This window comes from Coregonus clupeaformis, chromosome 24, assembly GCF_020615455.1.
Source record: "Coregonus clupeaformis isolate EN_2021a chromosome 24, ASM2061545v1, whole genome shotgun sequence".
NCBI lineage: Eukaryota > Metazoa > Chordata > Actinopteri > Salmoniformes > Salmonidae > Coregonus > Coregonus clupeaformis.
Window position 1 is genome coordinate 1263889 of NC_059215.1, and position 16104 is coordinate 1279992.

Here is a 16104-nt window from a genome sequence, read left to right on the forward strand (position 1 = left end):
TCGGGGTTGATGGGCTTCCCGGTGCCCTCGAGCAGCTTCCACAGCCCGTGCACCCCCATTGCTCTCCGAGTGACAACCTAGCCAACATAAAGACCAAAATAAGACTATAGCAAATCGCCCACATCGTAGTAGCTATTTAAAAACGCTCGATTCGAATACATACACTTGGCTATCAATCAAACTCACTTGTACAAGAGGACAATAGCTTGACCAGAATTGATTTTCTTTCGGTACTTTTTTTTTGTCGTCTTATATAGGTGTAACAATATGTTCTTTCCTACGGCGGAACACTGTAGTGCGGATAATAGTTCCGCATTATTCCACGGTTTGAGGATTTTGTAACGCTGTAGTCTCAACTTCCGTTTACTGATCTGGGATATCTGTTTGCGGTCACCACCGTCGATGAGAAATCGTACAAGCTGATTCAGAGTCAGTTTCCCCCCGCCGCCATGCCAACAGTGTCCGGGGCGGTGACACACAAACAAGACGGCTACGAAGATTTAACAGAGGAAAAATATTTCTTCGGGTAACAGTATGTGAATGTTTATTCTGACAAATCGTTTTATCTCTCCGTTACACTCATTTTACACTGCTAATGTTAGCTAACAGTGTTTACAAGTGCATGTCCAGGGCATGGTTTGGTGTTTCTACGCGATTTGCTATTGTTGTCTAGCTAGAAAGATTTTGTTGTCTGTTACTGTTAGTTGAGAAACGCTCAACTCCGTTCTCTTATACCTCCGTCAACTATTCCTTATCTAACCGGCTAGGTGTTGATCATGTGCTAACTGTGCCGTTAAAGCTTATCCACAGATCAGTAGTGAGTTAATATAGCCTTGGAGCTCAGCCAGAGACTGAAGTCAACTAGCTAACTCAGCTAACTAGCTAAGTAAACAAATAGTTGGCACGGTCAGCTGTTTTGACTCACATTTTACCAATTCAAAACTTATACAAAAAAAATTTGAAGGCAGAAAAAGTCCGTTTAGCTGTGTGAGATTCTCTCGTGACTTTCTTATTGGATTCATTTAAACATGTCTTAACAGGGTGGTAAACTCATAATCAATATTTGTTGTCTTTCTTCAGGAGAGTTATCTATCAGGCCATCCTGGAAGTCATCCACCGCCCTGTCCCCCTGTCATTCGACTGGACTGTTGTGAAGTCTGCCTCTACCATCATGTCTACTGCTGCAGTAGCAGACAGAGGTAAGCAGCGATCACCCCTATCATTTCACAGACTGTTGTTTACATCCCCCCCCCCGCATCCTCTCAGCCAATCACACAAATCCATGTTGAGACCTGATAACTCCTCCAGCCAATACATGGAGAGAGAGAGAAAGATGGTGATAGAGATAACATTCCAGAATGTCCGCCATGTTCCAGGTTCCGTCCGTCCAGTCAGGGGCCCCGGCGGCGGCATGGAGACGGACAAGCCCCCCAGTCGCTAAGGAGATCGCTGCCGTGGATACGCCTCTGTCCGCGGTGCCACTACTTAAGGTAGCTAGTCCCAAACACAGCCCCAAGATGACGCACCCTGCCACCGCCAGCCTCCAACACAGCCCCCACTCCACCCCCAAGCAGAGCCCCAGAGCCAGTTCCAGAGACGCCCCGTCCGCCCCCAGCCCCCGGGGTGCTCCACCTGGGGAAGGTTCCCCGGGAGGCCTGCGTGGTGGTGGAGGCAGTGAGGATCGTTGTTCCCCGTGCTGCCATCAGCCGGAGGGGGGGTCACGTGGGTCCGGCTGAGGAGAAAGGTGAGGCCTGGGCTGGGCAGCAGATAGAGGAGCAGGCCCGCTCTCCCTCTCCTCCTCTGGAGGACCTGAGAGGAGCCATGGAGAAGCTGCAGAACTCAGAGAGAAGACTGCTGCAGGACAAGGAGGGTCTCCTCAACCAGATCCACGTGCAGACTGAGGTGGGTGAATGACTTCTACTGATATAGTTAGATACTTAGGGGCTCCTCAACCAGATCCACGTGCAGACTGAGGTGGGTGTATTAGCTCACGTAAATACCCAGTGCCAATTCCTGTGTATTATATTTTGTGTATTTCCACACTGAGTTTGGAATACTACTGTGAAATGGTGATAATGAAGATAAGGCCTTTTAGTGGAATACTACTGTGAAATGGTGATAATGAAGATAAGGCCTTTTAGTGGAATACTACTGTGTAATGGTGATAATGAAGATAAGGCCTTTTAGTGGAATACTATTGTGTAATGGTGATAATGAAGATAAGGCTTTTTAGTGGAATACTACTGTGTAATGGTGATAATGACGATAAGGCCTTTTAGTGGAATACTACTGTGTAATGGTGATAATGACGATAAGGCCTTTTAGTGGAATACTACTGTGTAATGGTGATAATGACGATAAGGCCTTTTTAGTGGAATACTACTGTGTAATGGTGATAATGACGATAAGGCCTTTTAGTGTGTTAGGTTGTAAATAAACAGAGTAAAACTCAAACCAAGTTTATTCACCCACTGGGTCACACAGCTACATAAGACAGAGACATGTTTCCACCAGCACAAGTATTTATACCCCCCTTTAGGCGGAGTCTCCTCCTTTTTCTCTAAACACTACATCTCTGTTGCTAGGCAGGAAGTGAACTGATGTGGGTAATAAACGGTTCCTTCTCCCTTCATGTGACCCGACCTGACCTCGGCCCCCATCCCTCACTAATCCACAGCTCTCCGCCCTCATCAGTGACCCCAACCATGTGACTGTCTTTTTCCCTTCCTTAGTAACTTAACTGACCCCTGGCTCTTATCCCCCCTCCATTGACCCCACCATATACATTCCTCATACATCTACCCATTTCACTTCTAGTATAGCAAGTATTTCAAACTAGAACACCACAGGTGTAAGAGATGTTTGAAAATACCTGAAATTTCAGCCTGTTTTGATGGGATGGAGTTTTGGCCTGCCTGGTGACATCACCAGGAGGTAAATTAGTTAATAGACCAATAAGAAAGAGAGGTTCCAAACCTCTCTGCCAATAACAGCTAGTTTTCAGTTTTCCCCTCAGTCCTAACTAAATTCTTGCTTGAGAGATTACTCTTTGCTAAGAAGCTATTTTTTGTTTCTTTTTAACAATTTTATAAGACTGTAGGAGGATATCTGGGTCCTGTTCAGTGACTGTAGGAGGATATCTGGGTCCTGAGTTTTGTTCAGTGACTGTAGGAGGATATCTGGGTCCTGAGTTTTTTCAGTGACTGTAGGAGGATATCTGGATCCTGAGTTCTGTTCAGTGACTGTAGGAGGATATCTGGGTCCTGAGTTTTGTTCAGTGACTGTAGGAGTATATCTGGGTCCTGAGTTCTGTTCAGTGACTGTAGGAGGATATCTGGGTCCTGAGTTCTGTTCAGTGACTGTAGGAGGATATCTGGATCCTGAGTTCTGTTCAGTGACTGTAGGAGGATATCTGGGTTCTGTTCAGTGACTGTAGGAGGATATCTGGATCCTGAGTTCTGTTCAGTGACTGTAGGAGGATATCTGGGTCCTGAGTTCTGTTCAGTGACTGTAGGAGGATATCTGGGTCCTGAGTTCTGTTCAGTGACTGTAGGAGGATATCTGGGTCCTGAGTTCTGTTCAGTGACTGTAGGAGGATATCTGGGTCCTGTTCAGTGACTGTAGGAGGATATCTGGGTCCTGAGTTCTGTTCAGTGACTGTAGGAGGATATCTGGGTCCTGAGTTCTGTTCAGTGACTGTAGGAGGATATCTGGGTCCTGAGTTCTGTTCAGTGACTGTAGGAGGATATCTGGGTCCTGAGTTCTGTTCAGTGACTGTAGGAGTATATCTGGGTCCTGAGTTCTGTTCAGTGACTGTAGGAGGATATCTGGGTCCTGAGTTCTGTTCAGTGACTGTAGGAGGATATCTGGGTCCTGAGTTTTGTTCAGTGACTGTAGGAGGATATCTGGGTCCTGAGTTCTGTTCAGTGACTGTAGGAGGATATCTGGATCCTGAGTTCTGTTCAGTGACTGTAGGAGGATATCTGGGTCCTGAGTTCTGTTCAGTGACTGTAGGAGGATATCTGGGTCCTGAGTTTTGTTCAGTGACTGTAGGAGGATATCTGGGTCCTGAGTTCTGTTCAGTGACTGTAGGAGGATATCTGGGTCCTGAGTTCTGTTCAGTGACTGTAGGAGGATATCTGGGTCCTGAGTTTTCAGCACCTGCCTGTGTCCAGATAAGATAAGGACAGTACTTTGGTTGAATCTGTTGGCACATGAAATACAGTACTCTGGTCCATATCTTAGCCAACTCTAACATGCTGTATTCTCCTATAGGTGAACAGAGAGTTGAAGAAGCTGCTGGTAGCCTCTCTAGGAGATGACCTCCAGTACCATTTTGTCATGTAATTTATTCTCAGGTGAACAGAGAGTTGAAGAAGCTGCTGGTAGCCTCTCTAGGAGATGACCTCCAGTACCACTTTGAGCGTCTGGCCAGAGAGAAGAACCAGCTGATCTTGGAGAACGAGGCTCTGGGTCGCAGCCTGTCCTCCACAGCAGAACAGCTGGAACGCATGTCTATACAATGTGATGTCTGGAGGAGCAAGTTTCTGGCATCCAGGTAGGGGGTGAGGGGTGAGGGGTGACGGAGAGAAGGAGCGTGTCAGTGTGTATTAACTGACTGCTGTGTCTGTCATCTCTCCAGAGTGATGGCGGAGGAGCTGACCAATGCCAGGGTTTCTCTCCAGCATCAGACCAGAGAGGCTCAGAGTGCCATCACAGACCTGCTGAGTGAGAGAGAAGAGTTCTCCAGAGACATGATGCTAACCCACAGGTACAACACTGACCTATGACCTGGTGCTCAGTTAAAACACCACAGACACGACGCTAACCCACAGGTACAACACTGACCTATGACCTGGTGCTCAGTTAAAACACCACAGACACGACGCTAACCCACAGGTACAACACTGACCTATGACCTGGTGCTCAGTTAAAAACACCACAGACACGACGCTAACCCACAGGTACAACACTGACCTATGACCTGGTGCTCAGTTAAAACACACAGACACGACGCTAACCCACAGGTACAACACTGACCTATGACCTGGTGCTCAGTTAAAGCACACAGACACGACGCTAACCCACAGGTACAACACTGACCTATGACCTGGTGCTCAGTTAAAACACCACAGACACGACGCTAACCCACAGGTACAACACTGACCTATGACCTGGTGCTCAGTTAAAACACCACAGACACGACGCTAACCCACAGGTACAACACTGACCTATGACCTGGTGCTCAGTTAAAACACCACAGACACGACGCTAACCCACAGGTACAACACTGACCTATGACCTGGTGCTCAGTTAAAACACCACAGACACGACGCTAACCCACAGGTACAACACTGACCTATGACCTGGTGCTCAGTTAAAACACACAGACACGACGCTAACCCACAGGTACAGTATTACTTCTATACTACACACTAGTGGTAAAACTCACATAGGAACATATAGGTACTGAGATACATTACCGGTGATGCAGACAACTGACGTGTGAGTGTGTCTCTGTCCCCAGGTCTCTGGAGCAGCTGCTGGTCTCTCTCCAGTGGGGTCGACAGCAGACCTACTACCCCAGCGCCCAGCCCCTCAGCACGGGAGAACTGGCCCTAGCCAATCACAAGCTGGCGGGATGCCATCAACTCCCACCTGCTGGGTGAGGTAGGGGCCTGCAGGGGGCGGCAGCAGCGGCGCCGGGCTGGGAAAGGGAAGACAGGCCTCGGAGCTCCCGAACACCTCACACACGCCTGCTGAGAAGATGGCTGAGAAGGTAGGAAGTGGAGTCGGGTTCTCTGGGGCCGTACACACACACACACACTGGCCTCTATCCAGAAATAACCCCTCACCCTTTCTGTCTTTCTCACCTTCTTCCCATCTCTCTCCCCCTCGGCCCCCCCTTCTCAGGTGTTGAAGATCCTGGACCCTATTTCCTGTTCAGACAACCAGGAAGAAACCTCCCCCCTCTCTATCTCTGACTCCTCCCCCTCGGCCTTCCTGACCAATAAGAAGAGCATCGGCCGTTTCCATCCCTACACCCGCTACGAGAACATCACCTTCAACTGCTGCGAGCGCTGCAGTGGAGAAATCTTGGTACTCTAGGGTCAGAGGGCAGGGGTCATGACCTTTAACCTGGACAGGTCAACGCAGGCCACTGTGAGGAACACATTACCACCAGTTGGCTCTCTCTCTGTCTCTCTCTGTCTCTCTCTCTGTCTCTCTCTGTCTCTCTCTCTCTCTCTCTCTGTCTCTCTCTCTCTCTGTCTCTCTCTCTCTCTCTGTCTCTCTCTCTCTCTCTGTCTCTCTCTCTCTCTCTCTCTCTCTCTCTCTCTCTCTCTCTCTCTCTCTCTCTCTCTCTCTCTCTCTCTCTCTCTCCGTGGAACCGTCTGGTTTCACAGCGCCTCAGAACGGGACTTGACTGGAAGTATGGCAGGAGCGGACCAAACCACCGCTGGTTTTAATTGGCTGATCTCTCAGTCCATCACCATCTAGAATAACCCTTAGAACCTCCCCCTACATTGTGGTTTTAATTGGCTGATCTCTCTGTCCATCACCATCTAGAATAACCCTTAGAACCTCCCCCTACATTGTGGTTTTAATTGGCTGATCTCTCTGTCCATCACCATCTAGAATAACCCTTAGGACCTCCCCCTACATTGTGGTTTTAATTGGCTGATCTCTCTGTCCATCACCATCTAGAATAACCCTTAGAACCTCCCCCTACATTGTGGTTTTAATTGGCTGATCTCTCTGTCCATCACCATCTAGAATAACCCTTAGAACCTCCCCCTACATTGTGGTTTTAATTGGCTGATCTCTCTGTCCGTCACCATCTAGAATAACCCTTAGGACCTCCCCCTACATTGTGGTTTTAATTGGCTGATCTCTCTGTCCATCACCATCTAGAATAACCCTTAGAACCTCCCCCTACATTGTGGTTTTAATTGGCTGATCTCTCTGTCCATCACCATCTAGAATAACCCTTAGGACCTCCCCCTACATTGTGGTTTTAATTGGCTGATCTCTCTGTCCGTCACCATCTAGAATAACCCTTAGGACCTCCCCCTACATTGTGGTTTTAATTGGCTGATCTCTCTGTCCATCACCATCTAGAATAACCCTTAGAACCTCCCCCTACATTGTGGTTTTAATTGGCTGATCTCTCTGTCCATCACCATCTAGAATAACCCTTAGAACCTCCCCCTACATTGTGGTTTTTAATTGGCTGATCTCTCTGTCCATCACCATCTAGAATAACCCTTAGGACCTCCCCTACATTGTGGTTTTTAATTGGCTGATCTCTCTGTCCATCACCATCTAGAATAACCCTTAGAACCTCCCCCTACATTGTGGACTTCTAAGCACGAGCAGCACAAGTGATTTTAAACAAGGAAGTGAGTTGGGAAAATCTGCAAGTACGTATCTTAGAATCAATTGGGCTTCCCAAAAAGAATATGGTCAATATGATATGACACATGTCAAAGTCATTCCTGGGAGGGCCGAGTGTCCATCCTTCTTTGTACTTGATTGAGGTCACTAATAAGGAACTCCCCTCACCTGGTTGTCCAGGTCTTCATTGAAAGGAAAACCCCAAAAACCAGCAGACACTGGGCCAAACATGGAATGAGTTTGACACCCTTGTGATAGAACATTTATTTTGATTGCCGATTTTCACAATTTTTGATGGAGTTGTTGTCTGTGGTTGAGAGAGAGAGAGAGATGGACATAACTGAGATTAGACTCTTTGAGAGAGAAAGAGCGAGAGAGAGAGAGAGAGATACAAGCCTGGGGATGAGGTTACACCAGACCTGACATAACTGACATGAGAGAGAGACACTAGTTTGGGAGCGTTCACCCAATGCCATGAATAGCAGTGCAGAGGAAGTTGATAGGGTTAGATTAGTCAGGCTGTGTCCCAACAGTCATTCAGAAGGAAAGGAGATGAGGAAAGGAAACATTTTAAGACTGTTGGGACTAGCTTTTAGCTAGTGAGTCATGACATCATGATGACCTCCGTGTTAGCGACAGCATCTATTGAGAGAACACTGCTGAAGACTAGTGAGTCATGACATCATGATGACCTCCGTGTTAGAGACAGCATCTATTGAGAGAACACTGCTGAAGACTAGTGAGTCATGACATCATGATGACCTCAGTGTTAGAGACAGCATCTACTGAGAGAAGACTGCTGACGACTTCAACTCGGGCTAGCTAAGATGCTATTTATCAAATGAAATGTAAATGTATATAGAAATGCACTCCTCACGGATGTTTTTGGTTTTTAAGCAGTATGATTGATTCACCATCAGGTTTTTATTGAGTGTTATATTTATTGAATTCATCTGATAAGTATACTAGATGTGGGGAAACAGGAGAGGCAGGGCTGTGTTCAGAGGATGTTGCAGACAGACAGAAGGTTTTTAGTTTAAAGGTGAAAGGTACCCCACATATTCAAGGTATTTCTGTTCTGTTTGAATTTGGATTCTTTGCAGTGGGGGAGTCACTCAGATGTTGCCGTATTTGCAGTTTGCACTGGAATGAGGCAGATATCTGCTGTCCAGTGAGATTCGATCAGAAATAATCTGATACCCAATTATATTAGATCTATATTTGTGTGGAAAGGTTAGTGCCTTCAGAAAGCATTCACACCCCTTGACTTTTTCCACATTTTGTTGTGTTACAGCCTGAATTTACAATACCCCATAATGTCAACGTGGAATTATGCATTTAGAAATGTTTACAAATTAATTGAAAATGAAAAGCTTAAATGTCGAGTCAATAAGTATTCAACCCCTTTGTTATGGCAAGCCTAAATAAGTTCAGGAGTAAAAATGTGCAACAAGTCACATAATAAGTTGCATGGACTATAATAATAGTGTTTAACATGATTTTTTGAACGATTCTACCTCATCTCTGTACCCCACACATACAATTATCTCTAAGGTCCCTCAGTAGAGCAATGAATTTCAAACAGATTCGACCACAAAGACCAGGGAGGTTTTCCAACGCCTCGCAAAGAAGGGCACCTATTGGTGGAATGGTAAAAAAGCAGACATTGAATATCCCTTTTGAGCATGGTGAAGTTATTCATTACACTTTGGATGGTGCTATCAATAAACCCAGTCACTACAAAGATACAGGCGTCCTTCCTATTGCAGTCAGTCAGTCGCCCGGAGTGGAAGGAAACCGCTCAGGGATTTCACCATGAGGCCAATGGTGACTTTTCAAAACGGTTACAGAGTTGAATGGCTGCGACGGGAGAAAACGGAGGATGGTGTGGAAAGCTCTTAGAGACTTACCCAGAAAGACTCGCAGCTTTGGCAGCTGCCAAACGTGCTTCTACAAAGTATCGACCAAAACGTGTTTTCACTTTGTCATTATGGGGTATTGTGTGTGGATGGGTGAGATTTATTCAAGCTACGTCAAATTGGTTGTTGGTCGTTGCTAGACAACCGTTTTTAGGTCTTGCCATAGATTTTCAAGTAGATTTAAGTCTGAACTATCTATCTAGGCCACTCAGGAACATTCACCGTCTTCTTGGTCAACAACTCCAGCGGAGATTTCGCCTTGTGTTTTAAGGTGTGAATACTGATTTAAATGAGATATTTCAGCATTTCATTTTCAACACGTTAGCTAAAATTTCTAAACACGTTTTCACTTTGTCATTATGGGGTGTTGTGTGTCGATGGGTTAGAAATATTTATCAATTTAATCCATTTTAATTCAGGTCAAAGGCTATGAATCCTGTACTTTCTGAATGCACTGTCTTCCCCATGAAGTGACTGAAAACGTTTCACTTTTAAGAAGGCGTGTAAGTAGATGAAAGTGGGCGGCAGGTGGCTTAGTGGTTAAGAGCGAAAGGTCGCTGGTTCTAATCCCGAGCCGACTAGGTGAAAAATCTGTCGATGTGCCCTTGAGCAAGGCACTTAACCCTAATTGCTCCTGTAAGTCGCTCTGGATAAGAGCGTCTGCTAAATGACAAAAAATGTAAAATGTAAATGTAAAGTAAATAAGATTAATGTTTTTTGTTGTTGACCATTTTCTCTATGTAAAGATTTTTCTAAATTCCTTCATGTCTGAGAACAAAATTAAAGATTTGTTACATCTACTATTTACTGTGTGTTTCTTTAGTGAGAATCTGTCCAAATCATAACGCTTTGAGTACAGGATGAATGGAAATATTGCTCTTCTGGAGTAAATGGTTTTTAACTTAAACTGTAATTCAGCTAGACAATATAATTTCAAAGATTTGACTGTGTTAGTTTATAAGGAAATCAGTCAATTGAAACAAATGAATTAGGCCCCTAATCATGTATGCACTCACTCACTGTAAGTCGCTCTGGATAAGAGCGTCTGCTAAATGACTAAAATGTAAAATGTAATCTATGGATTTCAAATGACTGGGCAGCGGTGCAGCCATGTCTGGGCCTTGGAGGGCACAGGCCCACCCAATGGGGAGCCAGGCCCAACTAATCAGAAAGAGTTTCCCCCCACAAAATGGCTTTACTACAGACAGAAATACTCCTCAGCACCCCCCTCAGCCATTCCCACAGGTGAAGAAGCCGGATGTGGAGGTCCTGGGTTGGCGTGGTTACACGTGGTCTGCAGTAGTGAGGCCGGTTGGACTTACTGCCAAATTCTCTAAAACAACGTAGGAGGAGGCTTATGGTAGAGAAATTAACATTCAATTATCTGGCAACAGCTCTGGTAAACATTCCTGCAGTCAGCATGCTAATTGCACGCTCCCTCAAAACTTGATACATCTGTGGCATTGTGTGGTGTGACAACACTGCACATTTTAAAGTGTCCTTTATTGTCCCCAGCACAAGGTGCACCTGTGTAATGATCATGCTGTTTAATCAGCTTCTTGATATGCCACACCTGTCAGGTGGATGGATTATCTTGGCAAAGGAGAAATGCTCACTAACAGGGATGTAAACAAATGTGTGCAAAAGATTTGAGAGAAATAAGCTTTTTTTGTGCATATGGAAAATTTCAAGGATTTTTTTATTTCAGCTCATGAAACATGGGTCAAACACTTTACATGTTGCGTTTATATTTTTGTTGAGTGTACATTGACACTCAGTAGCACACGCCAAAGATTCCAAATAATCAACAGTCTCACTGAGTTGCTATCAACATGTTTATGTTCAAGGCATTTACAAGGGCTTCTCATCATCAGTTCATCTCTGAACCACATCCATTTACACCAGGGCTTCCCATCATCAGTTCATCTCTGAACCACATCCATTTACACCAGGGCTTCTCATCATCAGTTCATCTCTGAACCACATCCATTTACACCAGGGCTTCTCATCATCAGTTCATCTCTGAACCACATCCATTTACACCAGGGCTTCCCATCATCAGTTCATCTCTGAACCACATCCATTTACACCAGGGCTTCTCATCATCAGTTCATCTCTGAACCACATCCATTTACACCAGGGCTTCTCATCATCAGTTCATCTCTGAACCACATCCATTTACACCAGGGTTCTTCAATTCCGGTCCTGGAGGGCCGAAACACTTCTGTTTTTTTTATTTCTACCTGGTAGTTAATTGCACTCACCTGGTGTCCCAGGTCTGAATTAGCCCCTGATTAGAAGGAGAGGATGAAAAACAGAGGTGTTTCGGCCCCCCTCCAGGACCGGAATTGAAGAACCTGATTTACACCAACATGGTGAAACAGAACCACATTCAGAGGAGAAATGTCTCTGTATCTTTGGTTGATAAGGCTACTCTTCCTCCCGCCATTTCTTCCCGCTCTTGGCTGTACTGTTGCGATCCTCCATCTTGCTTTTCAGTGAGGTCCGTACCCTGGTGCTGGTCTCTGCATCCCCTGTAGGTTCTGCTTCCTTACTGGCTGCTACCCTGTCTCTACTACTGAATACACTGTCCTTATGTCTGGCAGTGGAGCCTCTCTCTCGGACCACACCATTCATCTGTTTCTGTCTCCACTCCTCCATACTGTCTCTGTCCCCAGTCCTGATGTCCCTGTCTCTACTACTGAATACACTGTCCTTATGTCTAGCAGTGGAGCCTCTCTCTCTGGCTGCTACACTGTCTCTACTACTGAATACACTGTCCTTATGTCTAGCAGTGGAGCCTCTCTCTCTGACTACACCATTAATCTGTTTCTGTCTCCACTCCTCCATACTGTCTCTGTCCCCAGTCCTGATGTCCCTGTCTCTACTACTGAATACACTGTCCTTATGTCTGGCAGTGGAGCCTCTCTCTCTGACCACACCATTCATCTGTTTCTGTCTCCACTCCTCCATACTGTCTCTGTCCCCAGCTCTGAACCCTGTGTCTCTGTCTCTGTCCCCAGCTCTGAATGTTCTATCACTGTCTCTGTCCCCAGCTCTGAACCCTGTGTCTCTGGTTCTGTCCCCAGCTCTGAACCCTGTGTCTCTGGTTCTGTCCCCAGCTCTGAACCCTGTGTCTCTGTCTCTGTCCCCAGCTCTGAACCCTGTTTCTCTGGTTCTCCCACTAAACCCCCTGGCCCTATCTGAGCCCCTGTCTCTCTCCTGGTAGAATCCATCATGTTTCCTCTTGGGTACGTACTCCAACGCCTCCTCCCACCTCCCCGTCCCCTTCAGCGTCAGCAGGATGCGTATCATCTGATCCAGAGTCAGGTTCTTGGCCCCCGTCTCCCATTGGAGGAAGTCATCCAGCGGCAGACGGGCCGTATTCAGCTTCAGACGCTTGGCGTTGGCCAGGCGACAGCCCCGATTGGATGGAGCGGTCCACCATGGAGCCCACGATGTAGACCTTGGAGTTGTCGAGAGGCACGGAGGACGTTGGGGGAGTCAGCCGTCAGGTAGACCAGGTCGTCCCGGGGAACAGGTCCACGTGGCGCTGCTCTGTGGAGGTGATGAGGAGCGCTCCCAGGCCTCGGCGCCGTACCAGTTTCACCAGCTCCCTGCGGTAGCCCCCGTCGGGCTGCAAGTTACAGAAGTGGAGGTGGAAGGGTTCTGGGGCTCTGCGGTTCCACCCCTCCACCTCCATCAGCTGGGACACGGTGTTCTCCACCTCCCGACGCGTCATCTGCTGTTCGTAGGACATGTCAAACACCAGTGGCTGGCCGAACACCATGGCCTGGGCCGACCTCCACCCCAGCAGCTTATCCAGGGAACGACCCCAGAACTGGAGCAGGAAGGTGTTCTTCAGTTCCCCCTCCTCTCCTCTCAGACCACCAGGCCTGATCCTATCATCCTCCAGAAACCTCTCACTCCTCTCTCCCTTCCTCTTCTCCTGCTTCTCCTTGCGGCTCTTCTTGTGGCCCTCCTTGATGGCCAGGTATTTCAGGTACTTCTTCTTGGAGGACTTGGTTTGGAGCTCCGCCAGGATCCCCAGCTCCTCGTCAGTCATGCTCTCTGGCACCAGCTTCCCAGCCTGACGCCACATCACTACCAGCTCTCTGGTGGCCTCCTGCGGGGAGGAAATCTCCTCCTGCCCTGCTACACCTCCTGCTGCTACACCTCCTCCTGGTCCTGAAAAAGCAGCACCACCACCACCTCCCTCCTCCACACCTCCCAGTTTCTCCTCCTCCGGCGCTGGGACCTGAAGCTTCATCACAGACTTCCATATGTCCAGGTCCAGTTTCTCTTCAGTCTGCTCTGCTTTAGGCTGAGGGAGGGGTACATCTTTTCTTAGTGTGGCCCTGGTATAGAGAGGACGGCTTAGGCGTGCAGAGTGGTGGGGGTGGGAGAGGGCAGGTGAGTGGTAGCGGCGGGATACGCCGCCGCAGCTCGTTCAAAAGCGGTGGGGTCAGAAACCTCATCATTTCAATGGTTTGATGATACATGCGTATGGGGTCAAGATGTTTACATTCACGTCGTTATATTAAAGTCCCAGAACTGTCCATCAGGAGAGGAGGGAATACAGGTAGACGTGCAGACATGATAGGAAGCGTTTGTGTTCCATAATCACACAAAAAAATCATACAAACTGCAATTAAGGTCCACTCTCAACAAGGACAGAATAGATCATATAATCGTGGTAGTATTCCATTAAATGTCTTACATTTGTGTCAGTCTGAATTCAATTTGCCATCCATGCTTATCGAAGAATATCGAAAGGTCACGTTGAAACGTGTGCAACGCCATTATTCAGTCGGGCTGATGCAAGTGCAAAAATATTTGTTCCGGGATTAACGGTCTGAGACACACAATTTGTCCAGAAGATTCTCACATTTCACCAATCATACAAAATATGTTATTTTCCTACGTCAATAAATAGTAAACAACGTTTAATGCAAGAGACAATTTGAAGCTGGAAATTACCCTAAACTACCAACTGAGTTTAAACTTCACCTGCGTCCAACTCAATAGTTTATATATACACTAGGTGACCGACAGGGGGGCTGTGTTGAAGCCACCGTGCCTCCATCTTGGCACTCCCCACCGTTGTAAAAATTATTTTGGAAGTTACAGAAAGGGGGCTCCAAAAAACACTAAAAAAGCCCATTGGGCGTCTATCATCAGAATGCTAACAAAATTAGCACAAGTAATAGCGAATTTCCATGGAGGCTGCTAGCTAAATATTCTACATTTGTTTTTTTGCCACGTGTATTCTATGACAGACACCTTGATGCATACTTTTAAATTATATTATGTGAGCTAAACATAAAATGAAAAAATGTATAAGAACATTTTCGTTAAAGTATAATTTTCTTAGATTACTAATGTTATTGTCTCACTACAACAACAACATACTTAAATACATGTCATTTTGTCCTTGAAACATTTAAAGCTGCAATATGTAACTTTTTTGGGCTTCCTCACCAAATTCACATAGAAATATGTATAATAGATCTGTCATTCTCATTGAAAGCAAGTCTACGAAGCAGTAGATGTATTCTATGTGTGCTATTTCTATGCTTCCGGTACATTTCGTTTTTGTGTCTTTTACTTTAGGTTTTGTAAACCAGCTTCAAACAGCTGAAAATAAAAAAAATTTTGGTTATGGAAAATATATTTCACAGCGGTTTAGATGGTACAATCTTTAATTTAAATACTGTAGAATTACATTCATTCCAATGGAAGACTGCGTCTACTGGGGAGTGGCAATATGGCCGACCGGAGGCTTCAAGGGCTCTCAATGGCCAATACATAGAATAATTTCGGTCCAGAAGAATGAAAAAATAAGTACAATTGTTGTGGGAAATAATACATATAGTTCTGATAATAACCCATCGTATCTGGTAGGAATACCGTTATTTATTTTTATTTTTTTACAGGTGCATCAAAGCTGGGACCGAGAGACTGAAAAACAGCTTCTATCTCAAGGCCATCAGACTGTTAAATAGCCATCACTAGCCGGCTACCACCCGATTACTCAACCCTGCACCTTAGAGGCTGCTGCCCCATATACATAGACATGGAATCACTGGTCACTTTAATAATGGAACACTAGTCACTTTAATAATGTTTACATACTGCTTTACTCATCTCATATGTGTGTATATACTGTATTCTATTCTACTGTATTTTGGTCAATGCCACTCAGACATTGCTCGTGCTAATATTTACATATTTCTTAATTCCATTCTTTTACTTTTAGATTTGTGTGTATTGTTGTGAATTGTTAGATACTACTGCACCGTTGGAGTTAGGAACACAAGCATTTCGCTCCACACGCAATAACATCTGCTAAATATGGATTATAATTCAAATATTTTGCTATGGAAGTGACCAACCAATGCTATGGTCAAAAGCGACTACCTTTTTACCCGTTAATGATTTCTTGCATAAACGGTTCAATTTTGACAAAACGCCTTGTGTTTTTTGCTCCTCTGATTCAGAATCTATAGAGCATTTTTTTTTTTCATGCCGCCATTCTAGTAAACTATGGATTGAAATTCATGAATGGTTGTGTATAAAATCTTTTAAAAAAAATACCTATGTTTACCTTTGATGGTGTTAGATGGCATTATGCTTATCCTTGTAATTCCGATCATAACTATTTTATTAACATTATTAGGCTATTCTCTTGGCCAAATATTATATTCACACACGCAAATGGGATGGGATGGGGAAATTATTTATTTTGTAGTTTCTTTCATTGAACTGTTACAATTTAATAAATCCCTCA

General features: G+C 45.6%; 2 protein-coding genes, 1 long non-coding RNA gene and 1 pseudogene across 3 annotated transcripts in view; 1 reads left to right on the top strand and 3 right to left on the bottom strand.

Annotated features, from left to right (window-relative positions):
• The window catches only part of LOC121537634 (DNA excision repair protein ERCC-5), a 30894-nt gene extending 30615 nt beyond the window's left edge, over positions 1-279 (bottom strand). Inside the window, 2 exon segments of the mRNA XM_045206787.1 lie at positions 1-77; positions 187-279. The exon segment at positions 1-77 is cut by the window's left edge and continues 29 nt beyond it. Coding sequence (XP_045062722.1) covers positions 1-59 — 59 coding nt within the window. The 5' untranslated portion in view covers positions 60-77; positions 187-279.
• Positions 280-453: 174 nt separating this feature from the next.
• Positions 454-6108, top strand: LOC123481796 (golgin-45-like). The gene is given in 11 exon segments (XM_045206822.1): positions 454-532; positions 1081-1199; positions 1377-1428; positions 1430-1539; positions 1616-1902; positions 4359-4558; positions 4643-4771; positions 5528-5639; positions 5641-5676; positions 5717-5779; positions 5914-6108. Coding segments are annotated over 10 exon segments (1212 nt in total). The 5' UTR covers positions 454-532; positions 1081-1171.
• Positions 6109-6311: 203 nt separating this feature from the next.
• Positions 6312-8704, bottom strand: LOC123481797. Its single transcript, XR_006657318.1, has 2 exons — positions 7343-8704; positions 6312-7203 (listed from the first exon to the last, which is right to left on the bottom strand). It is a non-coding gene; the product is annotated as an uncharacterized LOC123481797 (long non-coding RNA).
• A 2427-nt stretch (positions 8705-11131) lies between these two features.
• LOC123481798 lies at positions 11132-13708 on the bottom strand (annotated as a pseudogene).
• Positions 13709-16104: the final 2396 nt, after the last annotated feature.